The sequence below is a fragment of the Hyaena hyaena genome, unplaced genomic scaffold (genome assembly GCF_003009895.1).
Source record: "Hyaena hyaena isolate Hyena2069 unplaced genomic scaffold, ASM300989v1 scaffold_609, whole genome shotgun sequence".
NCBI lineage: Eukaryota > Metazoa > Chordata > Mammalia > Carnivora > Hyaenidae > Hyaena > Hyaena hyaena.
Genome location: NW_024081240.1, coordinates 247,415 through 274,352, shown reverse-complemented (window position 1 = coordinate 274,352; position 26,938 = coordinate 247,415). Strand labels below are relative to the sequence as shown.

The 26,938-nt window shown below is 36.6% G+C and overlaps 1 protein-coding gene across 1 annotated transcript in view; it reads right to left on the bottom strand.

Annotated features, from left to right (window-relative positions):
- The window catches only part of LOC120248743 (spermatogenesis-associated protein 31D4-like), a 58,814-nt gene extending 32,499 nt beyond the window's left edge, over window positions 1-26,315 (bottom strand). The window contains 2 exon segments of the mRNA XM_039257203.1: window positions 6,332-6,627; window positions 26,262-26,315. Coding sequence (XP_039113134.1) covers window positions 6,332-6,627; window positions 26,262-26,315 — 350 coding nt within the window.
- Window positions 26,316-26,938: the final 623 nt, after the last annotated feature.

Here is a 26,938-nt window from a genome sequence, read left to right as displayed (position 1 = left end):
AAGAGGGAGAGACAGAATCCGAAGCAGGCTTCAGGCTCTGAGCTGTCAGCACATAGCTTGAAGCAGGGCTCCAACTCATGAAGCTTGAGATCATGAACTGAGCCGATGTCTAACGCTTAACCGATGAGCCACCCAGGTGCCCTGAGCTGAGGCCTTCTCTAAGGGTCCAGTAGTTATACCTAAAAATGAGATGTAGTTCCAAAGATATGGATTACATTTAAGTAAACATGAAATTATACACAGAGAATACTATGCTTAAACAAATGAAACCTCTGGCCTCAATTTTTCAAATAAGAACGGAGTTCACCACGACTGTATATAACTTCAGGGCTATTGATAGCATTTCTCTCTTTTTGTGCTTCTAGACTTGCCGATAAACACTAAAAGATGGCTCCTCACCTAAGATTCAAAACAAAAAACAAACAAACAATAAAAACTCAGAAAAAACTAAAAATTAATCATTGTGTCACAAAATAAATCAGAACAGTATATGGGAAAAGCACCTTTAGCCTCAATAAATTTAAAGAACTAATGACTGCTCTAAAGGATATATTTAATTCTTTGAGTCAATTCCCAGAAGTTGTAATTATTCATCCAGTTACATTTGGCATATAATTAAGCAAAAAATATTAGGCATGACATTGCTGGATTAGCTAACAATTTAAATGTTCACATTACAATTATACCTTCAAAAGTATAAAAATGTATGCAGAGGTTAATAACCTAGATGATGTCTTTTCTAAAATAAAAATATAAGAGGGTTTAAAGTTCTAAAATATGAGAAAGTTTCTTTTAAATAAGTAGGAATATTTCAACTTTTGTGCCATTTTGTAAAAGATTCTTAAATAAATGACTGCAAATAACATTTTCCCTCTTAACACACTTATGATAGGTTTAGTACCTATACTTGGCAAAAAGATTGAATGGAAACTTTTAGACCAAACCTATAAAGCATAAATTTGGAATAACTAAACTCATTAAATAGGGCAGAAACATTTTGCATGTAATATTTAACATTATGAACATAATTATGTTATTATGCCTGTGTTTACAATCTATCCAGCCAAGTATAATGCTATTTATATTGGTATAAATTGGGTATTTTCACTTTTTTAAATCATATTTTCCTAGGACTCAACTAGAGTCAATCCTTCACTGTGCAACAGCAATAAATATAGGTCTTAGTTCATGTGTGATTATTCTAAATGGATCACTTCACTGCTTGAAGTTTATTAGGTTAATTGCAGTGATAGCTCAACTCACTTTAATTTACCAATATTTTTTTCCTAGGGTACTGGTTCATTTTTTATTTTTTTCTACTTTCATCATTCTTCCCTTTATATTTCCTTCCTAATTAACAACAGTAAAAGTAACTATAATTTATTGCACACTGCTTTCTTCTAGGCCTATGTCTACATTGGTAGGCATTTTTTTTAAATGCTTATTCATTTTTTGAAAGACAGAGAGAGACAGAGTGTGAGCGGGGGAAGGGGCAGAGAGAGAGAGGGAGACACAGAATCTGAAGCAGGCTCCAGGCTCCAGACTGTCAGCACAGAGCTAGATGTGGGGCTCGAACTCACCAACCTGCGAGTTCACGACCTGAGCCAAGGTCAAGCATTTAACCAACTGAGCCACCCAGGTGTCCCTAAATTGGCAGGCATTTTTAGAAGTTGTCATTTTGTTTTAGGTGGGAATAATTTTATCTTGTTGGTTAAATGATGTGAGGTAGTTCAAACACTTCTGTGTATACTGTTTTTTGTTAGTTAAAACTGCTTTTCTCCTACCCTCCCCCATTTTAACTGACTATAGATAAATTGTACCTACTATTGCCAAAATGATATAAAAATTGTGACATGATGCTTAACCAGTGAAATATGTATTTATGGCTAATCATATATATGTGCAGAAATGACAGACTTATATCCTGCATTTACTATTGAAATGTTTCAAAATACTGCTTCTTTCTTTAAAATAAAGTTTAAAAATAGTTTAAAAACAATGGAGTGAAAGAAGTATAAAAATTTGCAAAGTTAGTAGAGATTGAGAAAACAATTCCAACCAATACAGTTTAGATGTACGGTATTGAGAAAGTCATTTTACATGTGAATCCTTAATACCTTATCTCAAAATAGACATTATTAAACAAACATCTCTAATAAATGGCTTGAGAAAAGTAGCAAATGTACATGAAGCAAAAGCTTTGGATAGAGTAGTCACACAGTGTCTGTGTACATAAGCTATATATTGTCATAAATCAAATAACGATGTCCATAAACATGCAAAAGGCTATTTATGTATCATGAGCTTAGACTCTTTTTGTTTGTTTGCTGATGATGTTGATGATTGGGGATACATGATGGATATAACAAGGATTAATGATAATAATAACAGTAGTGTTTTAACTAAACAGATTTCTACATGGTAATTTTATTTGCAAACATACTTTCACTACATATTCAGATACAGAATTAGATTTTTCACACATGATTTTATAATGTGTGTCTGTTAAAAAGGGCTGAAAAGATAAAGCTGGCTTTGTTTTTAAATACACAGCTATCTAATGCTGATCCTGTTTTAAAAAAGAAATCTTCAAGATTATTTGTACGTTACATGGCCCCAGAGTTAATATGCTGCCAGTGTTAAGACACTGAAAATACATGTCTCTTTTTCTTTGTTTTTGAATATACATGTATTTTTAGTTGAAAATGTTTAGGCAAACATTTGGTGCTGGCTTACATAAAATTATATTAATATACCTATTAAAAGTATATTATTAATTAAGAAAAACCCATAATGATCTGCCTTGAAATAAGAATAAATAGGTAGATACACTTGACTGAATATATTTATTCTTTTCAGAAACTAATTTGTATTCAATAAAGGGCTGAAAATGGTTGATAGCATAGTTTTTGTGTGTGCCTTTTCAAGTCCTGACAATTGATGTGGTCATAAAAATATCCATATATCCATGAGGCTAATTTAAAATAGAGGGGCCCAATTTTAATATAGAACAATAACCAAAAGAACCTAAACAAATAATCAATGTGGACAAAAAGAGAACAATGGGTAAATCATAGTTTACATACAGGTGGAAGAGAGTACAAGTATTTTTTATATTATAGATGATCATGTTTTAAAACCTGTGAACAAAAAGCATGTTTAAATAATAAGAAATCCCTTTACCACCAGGGAAGAACATTACAATTTGATGTTGAATCCTTTTGAAGAGGGTCTTGATACAAATCTAGAAATGTAGGCAAAAGTTGCTTTGATGGTTATTCAAGTTTTGTTTGCTTTCTTGCTTCTTTGATCAAAATGACTATTCATTACATCTGAAATTTCCCATATTATCCTGAAACCATATTAAGAATAGCAGTGAAAGAGATAGGGTTTGAAGTAACAGAATAGCAACACACCGTATCAATGCATACTGGAACACTGGGTGCTGTCTGTATTACTCTAACCTGCTCTTAATCAGACACTGACAACACCTAGGAAGAAGGAGCAAGTTCACCTCTTTCATTTCTTACAAACAAAATGCAACAAGCAACATATGTTCCTGTTCACACTAACACAAAAGTCCCATTTTTGTTATTAATACTGAAAATACTCAGAGTAAGTTAAGCCATTAATTACAGTGACAGCATTTATTCTCCCAGTGGCTTATATATGATTACCTATAACATATGTTGCACTGCTTTAAAAAAAAAGTAAAACAAAGAAAGCATCAGTGAAGAAAATTGCAATTCTTCTGTAGAAGTGATGAAAAGCACACCTGTACTCTCTCCATTTGTCTCTTTTACTCTAGGTTCTTGCGGATCTCTTAATTTGTGTGTCAAGAAGTTTTGAAAATAGCTTAACTGCTTCTGCTTTGAAACAGAACGTACATTTTACCCAAAAGATTTTGATTTCTGCATGCCAAATATTCAGAAAAGAAATATGTTGAATTCAAGTATTAGTTAAAATCTCAAGGACAGCATACTCATCAGAAAAATAAAGAGTAACATTTTGCTTTAGGGGTGAAGTTTTGTTTACATTATTTAAGAGATGATGCTTTGCATCCTTTTAAATATCAACACTGGGTATATTTAATATATGATTCAGTTTATCTGTGAAAATCAATCTATGGATCCTTATTCATAGGAAAAATTTAGGGTAAAGTACAAGTTCAGGAAATAAGGAAGGCACATGCATATCTTAACCTACAAACTGTAATTTATATTAATGTCCTGGGCTTTTTCAATTATTAGTTTGCCAAGAGAACTTATGACTTTTGCAAGCTATATGTAGAAACAGATCTCAATTGGAAAAAACTCTTTTTCATGAGACTTATTTTTATATAATGACATTTTCAAAGTAAGTAGCTTAGGAGTGAAGTGATGCAAACTTAGGAGTGAAGTGATGCTTTTACACAATTTTCACAGGACTTTTATTGCTCTAAAGATGTATCTTGCGATTACTAATGGGCAAACAATGAGGTTACTGACCCCTTTTGGCAAATTTTAAATTGTTTCCTTCTGACTCTGCTAATTGCATCTGGTGAATTCTGGAACAAGAACTGCTGGGCTGGAAGACATTGCTGTCACACAGCCAATCAAGTATACACACAGCCAATGGGAGTCCTCTTCCCACAGCCTACTGCCCTGAGGTGGTTCCAAGCAGCTGGTGCCCTAGCAGAGCCACCTGTCACGTGGCTGGAGCACAGAGATTCCCTGCAGTAAGCAGGGCTTCCCTGCAGCTTTCTTATTTCTGTGCAAAATGCCCACTTCTTATTGAGAAAGTGCTGGTAAATGTCTATGACTGCAAAGCTATCGAGAATTGAGGAAGCAGAGAAAAATTGCCCTCTGTTCCTGGTACCCTGAACTTTGAGCAATGTTAATGTGAGTTATGGGAGCATTAAAGAAATGCAAGGGCAGCAGGATTGCACCCTCAGTGGTTTCCAAAGAGCAGCCTGAGCTGCAAGACACATTACAAGTTAGTTGAGCAGTATCACAGCCTATTTCAGGGCTGAATACATTTACCATGAGGCTCCTCACTTACACCAGCTGTCTCCAAAGTAGTTCCACTACTATGAGATGAAAAAACAATTCTGTTATTAAAAATAGCTCCCCTTCACTTAAAAAGTAGTCTTAAATTACAATAATAAGGATTTGTGCTTTTTGGATTATAATGCCATGATGAAAAGGTATATTTTTTTGCTAATGATTTTTTTTTTCAAAGAGGAACATAGATTGTATGATTACATGCAATAGATTACATGAGAACTAGAAGCATAGGGCCTGCCATTTGTCAAGTGTCTTGTGAGAAAAACCACTAACCTTTCTGAATCTATTTCCTCACCTTCCAACATAAGGCATTATCATATAACTTTATAAAATCATTCTAAGATCTTAAAAATAAATAAAGCATTTTATAAGTAGTGAAATATTATCTATTATTATGATTGTCATCAGGAGCTTAGTCACTTTCAAATCAACCACAGTAACAAGGGCTATTTAGACACTGTTTTGTTGAGAGATTTACATTTAACTTGTATGTTTATAGAAATACTAAGGAGGTGAGTATTGTAAGTTTTGGTTTCTTACAGGTTTTTTTTTTTTCAGTTACTTCCATTAAACATATTACTGTAACTGCATACTTCACAAATAAACACAAGGATTAGAAGTGAAAAAGGGAAATCAGCACCCTCCTAAATAAATCTCAGTTTTCGAGGTAAAAATACACACAGAACAATTTATGAAAATTTCCAGGATGTAACTATGTGTGGCTCTCCTCCTTAAAAGCAACATTCCTACATGACTCATTGGTGAAATGGCCACAGATCATTCCATCCTCTCGTTAACTAGTCGGCTTGACCTCTGCAGTGGTGTTTCTAGTTCCTAAAGGGCCAACAGTCTCCTTTTTGATATAATAGTTGTTATACTTACTACCCAAGGCTCTCGTGTCAGCTGGTCCAAGTTCAGTCTCCTTCAGTATTGTGAATTTCAAACTTTATAGACTTCCTAGCTCTTCCTCTTTCTACTATTAGACAATCCGAGTACATGCCTTGAAGTTAAAAGGCACTATTCTCCTTAGCAATATTTTTTTCTCTGAAAATACTTTCTACAAATAGCCTCAAATAAAATGTGTCCCTGAGAGGACATTTCTGCAGTCAAACGCTCCACCACTGGACGGACGCCATTTATTTCTGAATCTCTACTTAGGTGCGGCTAGTGACGTAGAGGTGGGAGCACAAAGAAGGTTGCGATCTTGTGTGAGCCCAGGTAAACAGGAGCTAGCTGCAGAACTGACGTGAAGCAGGCGAAAGGTAGCTGCAGACGTGTCGTGTCACGTGTCATGCCGCATATCGTGTCGCGTGTCGTGACATGCATGACATGTGTGACGTGCGGGACGTGATATGACGTGAAGTGTGTGGCATGATGGGACGTGACATGCGTGACTTAAGGCATAAGCAGGACTTAAGGAGAACGTCAGATAAACGTAGATGCGGAAGTAAGACTTTTCAGGTCTGTTATTTACAGTTGGGCGGACTTCTGTCTTATCCTCGGCTCTTGGCTGAGAACTTCCCTGTACTGATGTCGCAGAGCCAGAGCCGTGGGAGCTACTTCCAACTCTTCCACGGTCTAGCTTTATGAATTTAGGCAAGTTACTTAAATTCTTTGAGCTTCATTTCTCTATTCTTTTAAGGACTTAACTATACATAACTAATTGAAAATAAGTTATAATCAAGGGGCATATGGGACCAGCCTTCCAATGGTAATTGTAGTAGTTGTTGTTGTTACATTCCTGCTATTAAGATAATGCCTCCATTCCAATGATGAAGGTTAAAAAGATAGCTATCTCATTGGTGGTTTTTTTTGTTTGCTATTTTTCTGCTTAGTGCACTTATTTTACAGATGAGCCTTTATCTTCAGAGAAAGACACCTTAGGAAAATCTAGTACTTTTTAGTCTGTGTCTACTAGTTCTAAATCTTCAACTTTTAAACTATATTACTTATATTATTGAATTTGTTGTTAAGAGTTTTTAAAAACAAACATTATGTTAAAGTGGGTACTAGATTTGCATTGTTTGGATTTTTGATAAACAATTAATGACAAATGCTAAGGTTAGTGAATGATTAATGTTGGGCTAAATGTGGAACTTAAGAAATGCTAATTTTCTCCAGCAAATTCATGACTTTGCCCCAGCCATCATCCACAGAAACGCACAGGGTAGTAAACATAAATAATAGGTGACATAAATATAGTATGGATGTTTGATTTTTCATCCAAACATATTCACATTTTTATATTAGGTTTCCTCCTTCTCTCCTCCTCCTTCCCCTCTTCTTTTTCTTCTTCTTCCTCCACTTCACATAGAGGAATTTTGACAAAATTATGTTTCATCATTTTTTATTCTCCTGGAATGCTATTAATGTCTGAAATAGTAAATAATACATGAATAGCATAAATGAGATTCTGACTTTTCAGGGATAGTCAAATCGCAACTGAGTGGAAAATAATTCTGTATTGTCTTTACAAATGTGACATATTTGTGTCACTGTTCTCTTTAAATGCACGAACCTGCCATTTGCCCTGCATCTTATCAGACCAGGAAAGCTCCAAACAGGGAGTTATTGTAAAAGTTAAAAGAGATATCAACTGTGATATACCCATAAAATATATTTCTTTTTTTAAAAAAAATTTTAATGTTTATTTATTTCTAGGAGAGAAAGAGAGAGACAGCGTGAGCCAGGGAGGGTCAGAGAGAGAGGGAGTCACAGACTCTGAAACAGGCTCCAGACTCTCAGCTGGCAGTCAGCACAGAGCCCGATGCGGGGCTCGAACCCACGAACCTTGAGATCATGACCTAAGTGAAAGTCGACGCTTAACTGACTAAGCTACCCAGGAGCCCCCATAAAATATATTTCTAAAGAAAGCTTTGATAATACATTTCAAATGTGGTGTAGCAATTACATTTTAACACTGCTTGCGGTCAGTTGAGTTTTCCAGCAGAATGAGATGGACATTGGCATGCAAGATATTTATTAGAGATCAACATCTCTAGCTTGCAACTGTGTTGCAGGATAGCTCTGTAAGGAGGTCTTGAATATAATGGCTAGAGTGCCCTCTGACTTTTGTTGAATTCTCTGATAAAAGTGTGCCAGATGTGGAGACCTGGGCCTCAAGCACTGCAGAGACCAAAATGTAGGGAAATGTAGGGATCCAAGCATTTTTCCTATTGAAGACACAGCAGCATACAACAGCATAAATAGTCCTCCATGGTGATTGGCTGAAAGCTTGTTGGGCATACAGTGCTTTATAGGATTTTTCAATACTCAATACTTCTTTGGTCCCCTCCTAACACAGATGGTGATCCCAAATTCATAGCCCACATACCAAATTCTGTCTTGTCTTTTCCTTAGCAACAACACAACTGCAACAACTGTTAGCAGGACTAGTCTGAGTAAGCAGGCTATCAGATAGGATTTGTTAACCTGGTTGAAAATAAAGACCTTGTCAGGAGTAACAGGACTTCAGAAAGCCCTGACATGAGTTCCCATTCTTAAAGTCCTCATCAATGGTGAGTTGTAATAGCAATTATAGAGGAAGGCCTGCGGTAACTGGCGCCATTTATCTGGTGTTTGAGAAGTACAGGGGAATAATAACTATAAGGACAATGGAATTGGATGGCTAAATGTCACTGATAGATTCCCAAACACATGTAAAAAAAAAAAAAAAAAGCTGCTGGCCAATAATAGACAATGAAAAGTTAATTTTAAAAGTCAAAAGCCCTACCCGGCAGAACAAAAAGAGGGTTTTATCTTGTATTGCTGAAATGCAGAGAGAGCTGAGGACTAGAACAGGGACTTAATAGTCAGAAAAGGTGAACTCCCAAGGAGGGTGGACGCAGAGCCATGGCATTGTCTATTATGGAAACATTAGGGCCCCACTTAGAACAAATAAGGATCCTGGAGTTTATTAAGTAGATATCAGGATTTTCTTTCCTTATGATTTTGAGTTTGGGTTCTCAGCTCACACAAGACTTTTTGTTCTAATTTTTTTCTTACTCTGATCTAAAAAATTTTCCAGTTAACCCTAAGGATTTACCTTCTGCCCAAGGATCCTTAATCATTGCAGGTGATGTGTTAACACCTGTTCTACCCACAGTTCTGATCATAGCAGATCTGAGATGAGCAAGGAGACACAGCAAGACATAGGGGATGTGGGCTATAGGCCAGAACATCCTGATTGACTTTGGAACATCACAGGCAACCTGGAAAGGATGAGAGAAGACAAAGACAAACAATTTTGCTTGCTTTAGTCTTGATGTTTGGTGTATGTGTGTGCGTGTGAGTATGTATGTATGTATTTTGTGGAGGTGGAGACACAATTAGGTTTCTTTACCTCCCAAACAACCGCTGTCTAGAGTCAGTGTCATGAGTCATCTATTGGTTCAAGGGCCTGGGGTCACCATTCTGTTCATCCATTGTCCCCCTGGAATGGTGTTTATTATTCATCTGGCTGCAGAGGGAAGTTGAAGGGTGTCAGCTAATATGACTATAGAAGAAGGTTATGATTTGTAAAGGCTCATGACAAAAATCAGATTGATAACAATGAGTTTAAATGAAATAACTTATTCTGTAAGGATAAAAAGCAAAACAAAACAAAACAAAATACCTGCCTATGTCTGATTCATTCAAAGAACAGAAATAAAAAATTAAATATACAAAAAAATCAAGAAGACATCTGTGAGAATTCCTCACAATATTTTGAAATGGGTGACTTCTCTGTTCATTTTGAACCTGCTTATTAAGAGCTAGCATATGACCCTGACTGAGGACAATAGAGAGGGCTCTCCTCTACAAGGTGTGTGTTTCATTAACATAGTTGATCACTTCTGGTTACTGGATCTGTAACTAAGATTAAGTTGGGAACATGTTGGGCCTGATAAAGGAGGTATTGGACTGTACTCCAATGGAACTGTAATTCCTACCTACACATACCTACAGGAAGTGAAGTAGCACATACAGGCTTCTATCTGAGATGTTTGATCAAAGGAGATGGTACATTGAAATTGGATTAAGGTAGAGATTATTGATATGGGAGTACCATTTCAAGTTATAGGATGTAACAGCCTAACACGGATCCCAAGAAATCTCTGAGAAGCAGGGACAAAGGACTGGCCCATATCATGTGAAGTTAAAATGCCAGAACTTCTATGGCTAATGGTTTTTGAAAGAATTAAAAGGCTCAGTGGAAGACACACAACAAAATTATGTCCATGAAATGGCTCATGATGCACCATTTACTGAGACTTTAAGGTCTGTACTGGTAAGAGGGGCACTGGCATAACTCAGAAGTCGATGGTGGCTCTCCTCTCTCAGTGAGAAAAGTCATTATAGAACTAGACTAGCTGATAGGAATGGTCACAGTAGGATCTCAAAACAATAAAGGCAAGGTTTAACTTTAACCGTAACATTAACGTTTAACTGCCAGAATACAAGAACACTAAAATTTCATGATCAACAGGTCTGAATTGTAAGGGAGGGTTGACCTACAGAGAATTATAAGGGTGCTCTCCTTAGTGTCTTTAGAAGAAAAATAAATGAGTAGCCAGCAAAGACACTATTCAACTTGTAAATTCAGAAAAAAAATCAAGGTCAGATGACAAGACTGCTGAGATGAGTTAACCCCCACCCTCAGGGGAAGACAGGGTCACAAACTCTTGCCAGTTTTCAGACACAAACCCCATTGCTTGAATATTTAGCTGGACCTTTGGAGAAAAGACCCTGCAATACCACAGAAAATACTTTGATAATAATTCCGTGCATTTCCTCAAAGTTCCCTATAGTCATCCACTTAGATAAATGTGCACAAGTGAATGGGAAATATCCAAAAACATTAAGAGATGTTAGATAAAAGATTGACATTGATAGCAATTAATATAATGTTTCATTATGCCCCTCTCCTTGCCCCAGTCTACTCTGACAAGAGACTAGCAGCATTTAAGGGACAAGTAAAAAAGGGAGTTCTGGTTAAGATCTGGATTATTTAGGTTCCAGTGAATCTAGAGATCTATCAGATTTTAATTTTTTTATTCCCCAAACGTATAATTGGAATTGGTATGCGTAATAGTTTGTGCAGGCCACACACTGGGTCCTAGGCCTGCAGGGTAACAGCTATTATGTAGAAGGCCAGATGGCAGCCATTAAAACTACCCCATATCCCAGCCAAGATAATAATTCAAAAATAATATCACATCCCAAGAGATGAGAAAAATCAAATCCATTCTTAAGAATCTAAAATATGTAAGAGTAGTGGTTTCCATTTAATTCAAAAGCCAAATTGGGCCATATGAGTAGAAGGTGGCTCGTTCACTGGATGTATTAGTTAAACATGTGCACTCCAACAGATGTAGGTAAACCCTGCAAAGATTCAGGGGTTTTCCATGTCAGTAAATTTTTTAGGGATCTAATGATCACTGATATGCTAGAACGTATGTTCCTAAGCAAACACAGACAATTGCGTATTGTTTTTTTTTTAAATATTTTTATTTATTTCTAGGAGAGAGAGAGACAGCGTGAGCAGGGGAGGGTCAGAGAGAGAGGGAGATACAGACTCTGAAATAGGCTCCAGGCTCTGAGCTGGCAGTCAGCACAGAGCCCGACGCGGGGCTCGATCCCACGAACCGCGAGATCATGACCTAAGCGAAAGTCGGACGCTTAACCGACTAAGCCACCCAGGCGCCCCGACAATTGCATATTGTAACTTCAACCATAATGAAGGAAATGTATCACCAGGTAGGGACCTTCAGATTCTAGAGGATTACATGCCACATCTGGGAATTCCATCCAGGCTCATATACTGTGTGACACAAAATTCTACTAGCTTTGGGTGGTGCCCAGAATAGGAAAGGGCTCTGTCACAGATCCAGGCTGTAGTGCAAGTAGTTCTGTCATACTTTCTGGCAGACCTTATGGTATTTGAGGTAGTAGTGGTGGTGGGACACAATGCCTCATATATCTGAATGGAATGTGCTACCAGAAGTATCACAAAAGCCTCCAGTGTTCTGGAGTAAGGCCACAAATATGAAATGTGAATTGTAAGCTATTTGAGGAAAAAGTTCCTGGTATACATCTGGTGAAGAAGGAGTGCCTGATGACATGATAGCAAGGGACCATGAGACTGAACTATCTACACAATGTGGGTCCTGTCATGTCTTAAGATTTTCAGATCCATCTCTCATCAATCCATCATATTAAAGTTGTACCTCTGTGATGAGATATGATTAGAGCTAGAGGTTACAAGCAAGCTGCTTGAGCACATTGCCCAGATATACATATCATTTATCACTGTTGTAGTAGTGCTGCTCTTTCAAGTCACACTTGACATATAAGGGATTTTGTGTGCACAGTGATGGAGGAAGTAAAAACTGGAGGTTTCTTTATGGATGTTCACTATAGCTTTCTTCAGGAGCAGATGTGATATTTAATTACAAAGAAAAATTATCCAAATGGAAAGCCTCATGCTATCCATCTAGCCATCCATTTTGTTGTAAAAAAGAAAAGTGGCCTGTGGTTAGAATATGTTTGGTGTCATGGGCAGTAGGAAATGGTCTGGATGGCTGCTTAGGACCTTGGGAAAATGTCTTGATGTCAGGAAACCACAGTCAGGAGCCACAGTGGTATTGGCATGTTTGATACATAAACAGAGTGGTTATCTTGGGATAAACGGAAACTACTCATGAGACCAACAGTATGGGCTCCCACTTACTAAGGGTCATTTATGTACTTCTGATACTGAATATTCAATCTGTCAGCAATAGAGGCTAATGCTTACTCTCTGATATGACTCTGTCTCTCAAAGAGACCAACTGGCCACTTTGTGGAAAAATTATACATTGTAGTCTTTTGATCTTGGACTGACAAAAGTAAAAAAAGGAAAAATACTGAGATTATGGGTTTTTCCAACTACTGGGCTTCACCACCATTATGCAAGGGCTTTTAGATTGGTTGATTCATTGGCATGGAACCCTGTGGAATATTCATGATCCATCAGGTATCCTGCATTAGACCAAATGGTCAGGCCTTTATACAACAACTTTATGAGTCATTGGATAAAGGCCACACTCCCTTAAGTGAGGCACCTCAGAGTGATGACGACAAGCTCTGAAGGTGGTACTAGTTGGAAGCTGTTTTCTTACAGCTGGATAGCAGTTACTTTCATGAGGGCGGATCTCTGTGTCCACCACACTGTGCATAAATCATTCAACAAATACCTATCAAGTACGGTACTAGGTATCATTTGTTGTGTCAGACAAAGAAACTACAACAAAGGAGGGTGAAAACACATGTAAGCCTCAATTCCTAAGACCTTTATGTGAAAAGTGGTAGATAAACCAATGCTTCTATCAACATCTGAAGAGATCAATGGTGATATGAAGTGATATGCTTTGGTAGTCCAAAGCACTTATGCTTTGGGCACTTATACTGTGGAGAATAGTTCCTAAAAATGGAGTGTTTGAAATAAATATTGTAATAAATTTAATGTAGATAAGAATTAGGTGGAGCATTCAAAGGAATGCATAATCTTATGAAAGTGGAAAAAAATCTGGTTTCTGGTCTATTTGAGAAAATATTTCAGCATAATTGGAACATAATATGACAACAGAAAATTGGTAAGAGATAAAGCTGGAAATGTAGGCAGGATTTGGATAATGAAGGAACAAGAATGGCCTGCAAAGGGATATAGCCTGTGGGCAACACAGGACCACTGAAAAGTATTATTCTCGAAAGTGAAATGATCAGAATTATACTTCAGGATACTCACTCTGGCAACAATACATAGAATGATTATAGTATAGTGAGCCAAGGTACAAGTTACTATAGTAAGACAGGTAAGAGAAAATGGAGACTTAAAACAATATTTTTTACTATATAGAAATGTGTTTTAAAATACTTTAAAAATTGTATTTTAATTTTAAGATTAAATATCATATAATGTGATTTCTGCACATATTCCCAAACTTCTAATGCCTCAAACTCTAAAGCTTACTTTGGATGCTAACCACAGATAACTAGTAATATCATTACTGCTTTGAATGAAGATCAGAAGGGGAAGAGAGATGGTTTTGTTTAGGTAATTAGTGTCATGTCTGCCCCCCCGACGTGGGCTGTATCTAAGTTTGTTTCATGAATATTTTTCATGGCTAGGAGACTCTGTAAAGAAACTGCTTTCTTTTCTGTGTTTCTAGAGGTCAGGAGAATTTTCTATCCCCTGCCATCCACATTATTTTGAAATTCTTTCAAAAGATTACTCTTCCCTATTCTTTTTAATCTCTACTCATAATTTCACATACTCTCTCTGGAATATAAAATGGTTTCTTTTTTAGCCAATGTGCTCAAGTTCAACTAAAAACAATAATTTTCACAAATAAGATATACTTGTTATATTTAATGCTTGTGAAATCATAGGCTCTCTTATCTTTGTCTATCTTGAATCATCCTCAGTCTGTAAGTGTGCCCTCCTTGTTTTAAGTTAGTGCTGTGCCCCAAGAGCCTCCTGAGAGGTCACTACATGAAAAGACCCTTTGGAGAAATGTTTTAAAAGATCTATATATTGTATTTTAAGCAAATACTTGACTGAAAATGCTCCTTTTCCTAAGTACAGCAAGGTTAGAGATGTCAAGCTCTTTTCTAGTTTATTGCTACCAAATTCACATGTGTATCTTCAACATTCCATGTTTTATTTTCAACAATTAGCACATTAATCATGCCATGTATTTTATAGGAATTGATAGATTTTTTTCAAATGTCTGTAAGACATTTGGATTTGAGTTGTACTCCATTACTTCTTCCTCTGGGCCTGCAAAAAGAATACATTTTCTAGTCTACATTGTAATTGGTGTGACATCCAGACTTTATTCAACTCAGTGGAAATGATCTGTGCCAGCTCTGATTGAACATTTTTGGAGAGTATGTGTGTCTTCTTCATGTTCTCTTTCTGCTTGCACTAGTGGGATGCAGCGAGAGCAGGACCTCAGAAAATGGCAGAGCCCCAAGATGGAGCCTAACCCTGTAGATGATAGCTTGAAGAGAGCTGCCCTGCTTATTGAAACTCTCACATGGGCACATTAGAAGAGCAAGAAATAAAATTATGGGCCCTTAATCCACTGAATTTTGGGGGGATATTTATTTATTTAGGTTTAGTTGATCAACACAATGTTCAAGTACACTTTTGGCTGGAGCATATTTCTGTAACATTATTCCATTCTCAGCACTTAAAACTTCAGTGGTCCAGGAGTAAGGCCCAGAATTCCTGGCCTGATGCCCAAACGCCTACGTAAACTGGTTTCAGCCTGTCTTTCTAACATCACCTTTTACCACTGTTTCCTCCTGACTTTAAATTGTTTTCTACTCCTTTGAAGTATCATGGTTTTACAAGCTTCTTTACTCTTGGCACATGGTATTCCCTCTGAATTAAATGTCTTTCTCTATTTACTTAGGAATTCCCATTTCTCCTCTGAAGCTCCAATATGAGGAGTTCATTGGGAGGTCAATTGCAGCATGAGTTGCTCTTCCCTAGGTACTTCCAAGTCCTACATGTGCAACATTACTGTAAGACTTAAAACTCTTTATTATAGTTATTTATGTACCTATTTTTATTCTGTACAGTGAATTGCTTAAGAATGGTCCATATTCATCTTTATAAATTAGTAGTGCCTGTTTAAAAGAGTGGGTGACCTACAAATTAATAATTTAAATTTTCTTTTATGTGAATGTTTAATTGACTCAAACTTACATATATTCAAACTTTGCCTCTGTAAGCCCTTTTTGGACAGTCACGTAGAGTATCCTTAGAGAGTAGCAAATAAACTCATATTTTGCAATTTCTATCTACTCACCCTGTAAAATACAGTGATTTTCCTCTTACCATTTAAAAAATTCTTAACATGAGCAACAGAGAATACTTCTAAAGTGAGTAATAAAAATATAACTAATACGTCTTTCTCCTCAATAACTTCAAACCCTTCAGTACTTGAGGCCGTCCAGTAACTTGAGATTTATTTAAAATTGGGTTGGCAATTATTCTTCATATGGTGGAAAACACAACAGTCATCTTAATATCTCCAGGGGCAACTCTGGAAAGTGGACACAAAGCAATATTTCTCTTAAGGACTTTTGTCTCAAAGTCCATATTGAGATTGTAAATAACTATCTTCCTTTTTATATCAGGCATATATATCTCTTTTTTGTATCATGACAGCCTGTTGGTCATACTGTGATCCCTTCTCTCCTCAAAATATGATTCAAATCATGACTAGTTGAAAGGCTTCAATATTAGAATATGATATTGCCACACAAAACTTTAATCTGAAAATTAGACATACTGATTTTAATAGGTTACTAATCATTCCTGCCCCTAAAATTAAAATTGATCACTTTTGTCTATACAGTTTTCATCTCTCAGTATGTTCTTGGATTATGCCCTTCCTTTTTGATCTTCTCCCTTTTTCCATCTAGACACTTGCCTATAATACCCCAAATTCCAGCTTTTGACTTTTTTATAGGAAAGGTATATATACTGTTCCACAAAATATCCTCTGTTCCTTAATTCTTATGATTAAAAATTTAGTGATTCATTGTATCTTTCATGTATCTTATTAGTATGAAGTCTGGTATTTCTTAAGACTGAGTCCCTACAAAATGGCTAAGAAATTATAGCTCCCACAAACTAAAGGGTTGGTGGCTCAGTTTATTTCTGAAGGCAGTTATAGAATAAACTGGAGTATGTTCATCTATGGTGTGGTTGGCTGTTGAAGCCATATGAATTCACTGCTTTAGTTTAGACCTACACAGTCAGTGGACACTTCACTCTGAAAGATGTCAGGCTCAAATCCATGTAGAAGCTTAAAGGAAACTAATGCTTAGGTTCTAAGACAATATTACTTTTATGCCCACTCTGATTTGCCATTGTTCCTCAGAGCAGTACACTCTGCCAGAGTGTCTGGGTATCTATAGGTTTTGAGATGTACATGAGACAGACCATGATCAGTTCTCTTAAATAAACAAACAAACAGATAAGGCCTAGCAAAATATTAACAACAGTAATTATTAGTAAAGTAGGACAACTGTAACAATACACTCTAATAAAAAGTTATGTGAATGTGGTCTTTCTCTCTCAAATACTGTATTGTATTCATCTTCCTTCTTGTGATGATGTGAGATGATAACATATCTATGTGATATGATGAGGTGAGGTGAATGACATAGGCATCAAGATAGACCATTAGGCCACTACTGACCTTCTGATATGTTGAAAGAAGGATCATCTGCTTGCAGACCATAACTGACCATGAGTAGCTGAAACATGAGAAAGCAAAATTGTAGATAAGGCAGGGGAGACTACTGCATCTCCACACTTTTTACATATGACATTTCCTATATGGGTGATTTATATGTACATATACATAAATGTGTTTATTAGTGGAGTTTCATTCTGATTTAATACATTTCCTCAAATGACTTCATTTAGCTTACTTAAATAGCAAACTTGATCTCATACCCGGGCTTCCCATTGACCCAAACTTTAAATAGTTCAACCTAGTGAGGCCATGGAATGATTTCTTAACAAGATGTTATATTCTACTTGGCCTGTGGTTTCCAACTCTAAATAGAAGTCTCCTCTGTCCCCAAAAGAGAGAAAAAAGAAAAGAAAAATGCCTAGAGTTAAATAGTGTTGATATTTTCTTGTGGGTACCAGAATCTGTTAGGGCCTTGCAATAATATTCATGTACAATGAACAAATCACAGTGTGTAAATAGCATCTCTAATATATTATCAAGGTGGTAGGAAGTTCATACCACCTCTAGGCCTAAAGGGACAAGAAGAAAGAGGGTTTGATTTATTACCAGGTAGAATGGCTGTTGGAGAGAGAGCTGCCTAATAAGAGTTGTTGTCTTTGATAGAGGTGGCAGCAGACCTACAATGACCTTACAAGGAGAAAACAAGAGAGTAACATCCCCACCACTCTCCTCCAGCTCTCCAGACTCCTGACAAAGATTCCATCAGCTAAATGAACTCAAAGTCAGAGATCTGTGGAAGCCATTAATGGACCATATTGATCAGCCTCCCAGACTCAGAGGAAAAGTGGGATGGTGAAGAGTGTATCTTGAAGTCAAACAGAAAATATTCAATGCAGCACGTTTACTAGGGGTCCGAGAAACAGCACTGGTGAGTACTGTTATTGAAATTTGTATCATAGAAAATTTCCAAGTGGATTATCTATCCATTCATGAGGTCATCTTTTTCAAGTCGTAACAAGCATTTGTCGTCCAACCTTAGTCTCCAGTTAATGCCTCTGTATTCTTAGAATGTCTTACCCTGTGACTTTGGTTCCCTACTTTAGGAAAGAGTTGCCTTCAATTTAAAACTTCTCTGATGTTTTATTTTGGAATAATAGGGCACAAAGTGTGGCATACATTGCTCCTAAGCTTTAGAAGACTGACAGTGAAAAAGACCATATATTGAGTCTAGACAAAATACAAAAGCAAAATTACTTTGCACTTCTTTCTATCTCCTATAATCTCCTATGTATCTTGCTTCCCTTCCTTCTGCTTCTTGTCCCTATTTTTCTAGGTTTTTGCCACACAGGCGATTGAAAGCATATGTATTTTTTTAAAAAACCATTAGTGTTTATTTTTGAGAGAGAGTGAAGGAGAGCATGAGCGGGGAGGGGGGTAGAGAGAGAGACAAAGGGAAACAGGATCTGAAGCAGCTCTGTGCTGACAGCAGCGAGCTCAATGCAGAGCTTCAACTCAGGAACCAGGAAATCATGACCTGTGCCGAAGTCAGATACTTTAACTGATTGAGCCACCCAGGCACCCTGAAAGCATCTATATTTTTAACTGATCCTCTCTACCTATGTGACTAGGTACTTCTTAAGTACTTCTCACATTTCCAGAACACTACTTGAAAAAACAGGCAACAATAATAAAATATGAATATGAAAATATATATGTAAAGAACATACATAAACATAATAGATAACTTTACTGTTAGGCTAGACACTACTTTATCTAGTATTAGAAATTTGGATATTCCCTTCAGAACAGTGCTCTGTGTTAAAAGGAAACTGGTAGAGCTAGCTCCTAATGCTATAGCATGAATCTTAGTGTTCTTTTTGAAATCAGTCAGACTTTGTTCCCTTTTTTAGGACTTGAGTCTCTTTCTCTTAAAGTTTTATTACAGATATGGGGAAAATTGGTGCTGTTTCCTAAAGTTGAGTGGTTCACCAAAACTCTTGATTAGTAGTGTCTCTAGGAAATATTTACTGAGACAGCCTTATCAGCATTTCCCACCTTTGTCAACTTTTGTTCTGTGACTTCCTGGAACAAAGTTTGAACAAGAGCACAGAGAATAAAACTAAAAGGAAGTGTATATTTAGCAATCACATTTGGGTGATTCTTCAAGATTGTCATAATTCATATTGTGTCCTCTTTAAGAATCACCTCAAAAGTTGGACTTTGATATGAGAGTCTGTTGATTAGAAGCAGAAGACTGAAATTATTCTTTTTAAAAAAATACATATTTATTTTCGAGAGAGAGAGGGAAAGGAGCACGTGCATTTGCATGTGAATAGGGGAGGGGCAGAGAGAGAGGGGGAGAGAGAATCCCAAGCAGGCTCCATGCTGTCAGTGCAGAGTCTGATGCAGGGCTTGATCTCATCAACCTTGAGATCATGACCTGAGCAGAAATCAAGAGTCAGATGCTTAACGGGCTGAGCTACCCAGGTGCTCCAGACTGCAGTCATTCTTAACTAAAAAATTAACAAATTTTAATGAGGGAAGAAACATGTATATATGAAGTATAAGACTAGCTGTAGTTTGAATACATTGTTCTGTTGTAAAGTCTTTCTAGGAATAATAAATCATAGCACAAATTCATCACATAACATCACAGAAGATGAATGTTCTGTTTTGCAAGGTATAGCAAGCAAACATTTTATCAAAGATCTGTCATTTCTAAATAAGGTTTACTTATTTCTTAGCCTGGGACTATGGGATACATACTATTTAGTTCCTTACCTCCTCCATTCCTCAGTCAGATAACTCACATTTTAGATTATGTCACAGCATGCACTTCTGGTGTAAAAATATCCATATGCATTTTATATTCTGGAGATAACATAAAGCCCTACTATAAGCTTAAAGAAAAAGAAATCTATTTGTTTCACACAGTAAGTTATCCAGTGTAATCCAACATTATCAAAGAACATAGGTCCTCCCATCTTTTGGTCACTCATTTTTAGTATACAAATCTTCTCTTAATATTTGACATATTATTATCACTTAGTAAAAGCCATGACTTTGCCATTTTTGTCTAATTCCTGAGAGAATGAAGAACATTGAATAAAATGCAGAAGGTGAATTAGTAGAGTGAGTGGTAAAAAAAAAAAAAAAAAGATACATTTCTCTTGCAGGAGTTCTGTTTACATATTATAGACCAAAACTGTGGCCTTAGTTTGGGCCAAAAATGAGGGAAAATGAAAAGAAGAGGTTGTAATATTGCCATTGGGTATTTATTTAGCCAGCCTAGGGCATCTGCCTCAGGAATGAAATTATAAATTTTATAATTTTATCAAGGAGACTAATTTCAAAGCAATTTCCAATACAAAGAAATTGCACAATATACAGGGTGATTTTTAATACTTTATCCTTAAGCACTGAATTTCTTTAAAACTTAGGCAAAATTTATATACATTCTGATAATTTAATGACACTGATATCTAAGTTTTTAAGAATCACATGGTATCAAATACATACCTTTAGCCCAGACTTGTGCCTGTCACCAAGAAATGGAAAATAATTTTCAGAAAACAGTGAATCACTATTCAGTCTGTTTGGAGGATAATAAATTATGAGAAATTGGAGTTATTTTCTCAGAAACAGCTTATATCCAGGAGATATACACTCACATGTTTTGGGTACAACTGTTAGTGGGTTGTGAAACCAAAGGTACCAAATAATTTATTATATAACATGAGAAGCTTTCGAGAGGAAAGTGAAATGCCCCCAGTAATTATACTTTGCCAATAGATATAAACCGGAATTTTCCTAGGACAGCTGGTCACTGTAGTCATGACCAATATTTAATTTTTTTTCATGTTTTATTTATTCTTAAGAGAGAGTGAGAAACAGAGCATGAGTGGGTGAGGGGCACAACAAGAGAGGCACACAGAATCCGAAGCAGGCTCCAGGCTCTGAGCTATCAGCACAGAGCCTGACACAGGGCTCGAACTGACAAGCTGTGAGATCATGACCTGAGCTAAAGCTGGACGTCCAACTGACTGAGCCACCTAAGTGCCCCATTATTTTTAAATGAGATTTATAAAAGAATAAATATCTTTGGTAAAGTAATCAAAAAGAGTAAAGATTTTTCTTGTTGTAGTGGTGGTGGTGGTATCTGCTCAATATACATAACTGTGGAAGCCACAGAGAAAATTCTAGTTCTTGAGCTAGAGTATAACCACAAAAGCTTTCAAAAAATTTTTAGAGAAAGAAGAGTGATAAAGATTTCTTAATGGCTAACTAGGGATGTTAATTTTCTCAAATAAAACCAACCGTTGGCTGTGACTGACACTTAACTAGTCTAGAAGAGACTTTTGAAAGTGTTAAAATTTTGAAGACCTCATTAGATAGTTTTGTTGTTATTAGTGAACACATCTATCATCTCACATGTATCTCGTGTGTGTGTGAGAGAGAGAGAGGAAGGAAAAACAACCAGTGGGTCAGAGAAGAAATCAAAAGATAAATCACTTTTTTTGAACATCATCTGGAAGATTCAAGAAAAAGTAATGGCAAAAGTAATAAATCCTAAACATCAATTCAACTACACAGACAAGATTGCACAATCTTGAGGAACAGACATCAAGTCCATTTAGAATCTGTGTAGGCAGGACAAATTTAACAATTCGTTATTCATTGAACTACCAAAAGTAGTCACTTCTTCCCTTAAACTTCTACTTCTCCCTACTACAAATATTGAAGAAAGAGGTGGAGGAAAAATGATTGTTTACTCACTATGAGTAAAAGAAGTCAGAGGGAGAAGACAATTTTACTTACACTGTCTTAGAACCAGCTGGAGAGGGTAGGAGAGGACTTCTCAGAAATGTAAAACTGTTTTTTGCCAGAGTAGCTGAGACTTAATTTAGCCCAATCTTCTTTACCTTGGAGTCACTTCTAAATGTTGGATGGCTTGCATGGCACCAAAGCATGTGTGTGGGTTGCTCCAGTCTCTGATCATCTCATACCTGTGTTTGCATGTATTGAGTCATCCATCATCTGTCCTGCATTGATCAGCTTAGACCACTCTGGGTTTGGTATCTAAACTAGACATTTCTGTGTGATGATTGAAGGAAATGAAATGATTCAAATTCTCTCTGCCAATCTGGGTTATTAAAATTTCTGTGCCGAGATACTCTCCATGAAGCTAGAAAAAGAATGAGAAGTGTAGGAATTTTAGGCAGTTATTTCCTGACATCTACATTTTCAGGAATTTACTGCAGTTCTCCCTTCTCCAAACCTGGGAAAACCTTTACTGGCTTTGAGAGATGAGAGAGGAAACTAAATATTTCCCTCCTACAACCTCAGATATTTTGACTCAGTAAAAGAGCTTATGAGACTTTATTTTGGACACTGAAATCAGAAAAATTTGTGTGTGTGTGCATTCTCATATCATTCCTTTGAAGTGATAAAAATAGAGTTGATTTTCAAAAGGGAAAAGACTGAGAAGGAAAACAAGTGTTAATTTATATTTTAGAAATTTTAAGTATATATTTAAGTTACATATGTATTTATAGAATAAAATTACATATCATGATCTATATGTTTTATACACAGATTTATAGATGACGTAATGGATGTTACACATTTATAAATACCTATCCATCTATCTATCTATCTATCATCTATCTATCTATCTATCTATCTATCAAATACAACTGTATTATATGACTTGCATATCAACTTATTTCCCAGTTTTACCTATAACACCCATTCCAATATTTTCTATCTCTTATCTTTTTGGTGATGCCCATTCTAAAAAGCATGAAGTGATGTCTCATCGTAGTTTTAAATTGCATTTTTCTGATGACTATTATATTGAGATTTGATATATCTCTTGCCCTTTTGTATATCTTCTTTGAATAAATGTTTATTCAGGTCCTTTTTTTAATTAATTGGTTCATTTGTTTTGTTTTGTTTTGCTATTGAGTTATGTAAGGTTTTTAAAATATATTTTGGATATTATGGGGCGCCTGGGTGGCTTAGTCGGTTAAGCGTCCGACTTTCGCTTAGGTCATGATCTCGCAGTTCGTGGGTTCCAGCCCCGCGTCGGGCTCTGTGCTGACGGCCAGCTCAGAGCCTGGAGCCTGTTTCAGTCTGTGACTCCGTCTCTCTCTGACCCTCCCCTGCTCACGCTGTCTCTCTCTCTCTCTCCTAGATATAAATAAAACATTTAAAAAATATATATATATATATATTTTTTGGATATTAATCCTTTATCAGACACCTGGTTTGCAAATACATTTTCCCATGTCTAATGACCTGCTATTGTGGTCTGTTTCTCGGCAAGGCAACTGTTTGAGCTTTGAGGACAGAGATGGGGGTGGTGGTGGCTGAGAACAATTGGATAGGACTGGTGGGCTTGGTTCCATACCCAACTGAAACTACAGGTGGGGCTCCAATGTTGCCTGAATTCCCTGGTTGGGACTAGGTACTATATTCAGTAGTAAATAGGTCTATTAATAAGTTTCCCTTTTGTGGCTTGTACAGGATCCAGGGACCCAGGGCCTGTATAGCTCATTGTTTGGAAGCTGACTCAGGCAGAGTATATACTGAATTCCTTAGTCAAGTGAGGTCACTAGGTTTGCTCTGCAGATTGTGGAAACCATGGCTATGCTCTCTGTTTAAGTGTCGATGTATGATGTATGTGGAGCTGTTGAATGGGCTGTGAAGCTTCCTGTGTGCTCTGGTTAGGTCTGACAGTCTGAAGGCCGTATTTATTGGTAAGAGGGACTACAAATTAGATACCCTGACCTGGTACAGTGGGAGAAGAAGCTGTAAAGCCAGCGAAGTTTTTTGTTTGTTGTTTTGAATCAAGCCAACCTACACTGTAAGTTCCGTGACTGAACAGGGCCACTGGCTTTGCTCTGACTGAACAGGGCCCCTGGAAAGCCTGCCCACCTACCCCTAAGCTTGAGCAGCACCAGGACCCACTGCTTCCAGGGGCTGTCACCAGCCTTTCTGGTCAGATGGGGTGGAGAAGATAATCCACAGAAGGCAGTTTCTTGCTAAGGCATGGGCAAAGGCTCTAGGGTTGACAAAAATCCTCTTTGGAGGATCTTAATCAGATAGATCTTCACCCTACTGAGTTCTTGGTCCATCTGTGACCTGACTTGTTTCAACAGGTAAGCAAAGCCACTGGTTGGGATTCCTAGCTGGGCACTGCAGGTATGAACTCAGTCTGCCGAGATCCCTGTGCTGATTGTTGCAAGCTGCCCTCCTCTCCTGCCTCTGTCTTCATCACAGTCAGATGCAAAGTGGTTGACCCCTGTAGATTCCCCTGCAATCCTCATAGCACAAGATCTGAGTATGGGTTGCTACAAAGTGACCTACAATGCTGGGGAGAGTCTTGTTATCCCCTTGGGTTCTCTTTTTTTCCACTGGAGGACCCAGTCTCAGGAGAAAGCTCTTCACATGATGGGGTGCTGGCCTGAGGATGGTCAAAGTGGTCTGTTTGCAGCTGCTTTTCTTATACTTCTAATGCATTCAATTCTTGGTCTCTGTAGTGCAGGATGGTGCTTTAGCCTCACCCCATGTCTAGGACCTTCTCAGTGATGCCTTACTTTTGAATAGTTTATTCTTTTCGTGAGGGGGAATGAAGTCAGGAAAAACTTATGTTATCATCTTCCTGATATCACTCTAACATTTTTTTAATTCTATTGAAGTATAGTTAATACACAATGTACATTAGTGTCAGGGGTACAATATAGTAATTTGATAAGTCTATATGTTGTGCTATACTCACCCCAAGTGTAGCTACCATCTGTCATCATACATCAAATACCACTGACTATATTCCCTATGATATACCTTTTATTCCCATGAATTATTCACTCCATAACTGGAAGCCTGTGTCTCCCACTCCCCTTTACCCATCTTCCACCCTTCTTCTCTCTGGCAAACATAATATTGTTCTCTGTATTTATAAGTTTGTTTGTTTTGTGTTTTTAGATTCCACATATGAGTGAATTCCAGTAGTATTTGTTTCCCTCATTTCACTTAGCATTGTATGATTTAGATCCATCCATGTTGTCAAAAATGGCAAGATCTCATCTTTTATGTCTGAATAATAGTCCATTATGTGTGTGCGCACGTGTAAACATGTATATGTACATATACACACACTGTGCCTTCTCTATTGGTGGACACTTGGGTTACTTTCATATCTAGGTTTTTGTAAATAATGCTGCAGAAGTCATAGGGGTGCATATATCTTTCCAAATTAGTGTTTTCATTTTCTTTGGGTAAATACTCAGTAATGGAATTGTTGGATCATGATATATTTTGATTGTAAATTTCTGGGGTATATCTATACTATTTTCCATAAGTCTGTACCAGTTTACATTCCCACCAACAGTGCACAAGGGTTGTCATTCTCTACTTTTTAATGTAACAATATTTTATCATTTTCTATAAGAAATGAAGAAATTACTAATTCATAACATTTAACACTCAAAGAATAAAAATATTTTCTTTTATAAATACGCAGTTCTTCTAAATAAAAACTAGATTCTTAGTAAATGCTTGTTAAACCAATAAATTCTTGCATGATCGACTTTTGGTTGAGCTCCTATATTAATTTCATAAGCTTTGCTACTGGTAAAGTTATGTTTTAACATTTTCTCTTTTGAATCACTCTAAAATAATTGATGTACAATTGGAGTTGGGAACTTTCTTTATATTTCAATTTTCTTTTCATCTTATGATGAAGAGCAATCTAGATTATAATAGATTCTTTATTAAATTGTTGCTGTTACCTGTTTTTAAAACCTGCTTTGTTCCTGTTTTAATTTTTTCTAAGTTTTCATTAAAATCTTTTCATTAGTTATTTTTTAATAACTTGATTCAAATTAAAAAACAATTAGATTATATTTATAATCTCAAAAATTCAGAATTGTTAATGAAAGGCCAGTTGAGAAATAACCATATGACTTACCTTGCCCTGGACCTCTTTCTTGCTAATTGTTGAGAGTGGTGATGATGGTAACATGTGCCAAAATAATTGGTAAAAAATATGTAATAGAATTTAACTCCTCTTTTCCTGTGTTGTGTCATCAGGGGAATATAGAATATAATGGGACAGAGATATGTCAATGACTTAGAAGTTCAGGTGAAGTGGGAGACTACCTTAATAGAAGGAATGTATCATTTTAAATGCATCTCTGATAGAAAAATGTCAGCTCTCATATAAAAGACATTTAAAATGGCTCTCATCCTAATAGAAGACTGCAAACTGCTATGGTGCAAACAAGGGAAGGATGGCTATCTTGTGCTGTCAGGGAAGATTTCTTAGAACTAGGTTTTAAAAGATAAACAGTAATTCATCGTTTTTAAGTTTTTCAGAAAGAATTTGCACATGTAGAGATAAAATACACACAAAAATACATGGAATTATGGAAGCGCATAAAGTATTGGTTGATTCTAAATGGATGACATAGTGAAAGGGCATATGTGAAGAGAAAGTGGTAGTAAATCAATCCAGATAGTAGGCTGACTGCAGATTTTGAAGAACACTATGTTAAGTGCTAAAGTTTTAACATTTGATTCTAGTCATATTAAGAACTCAGAATTTGTTAAGCTTGTTCCTTCTAATTACAGTGAAAATAACATAGT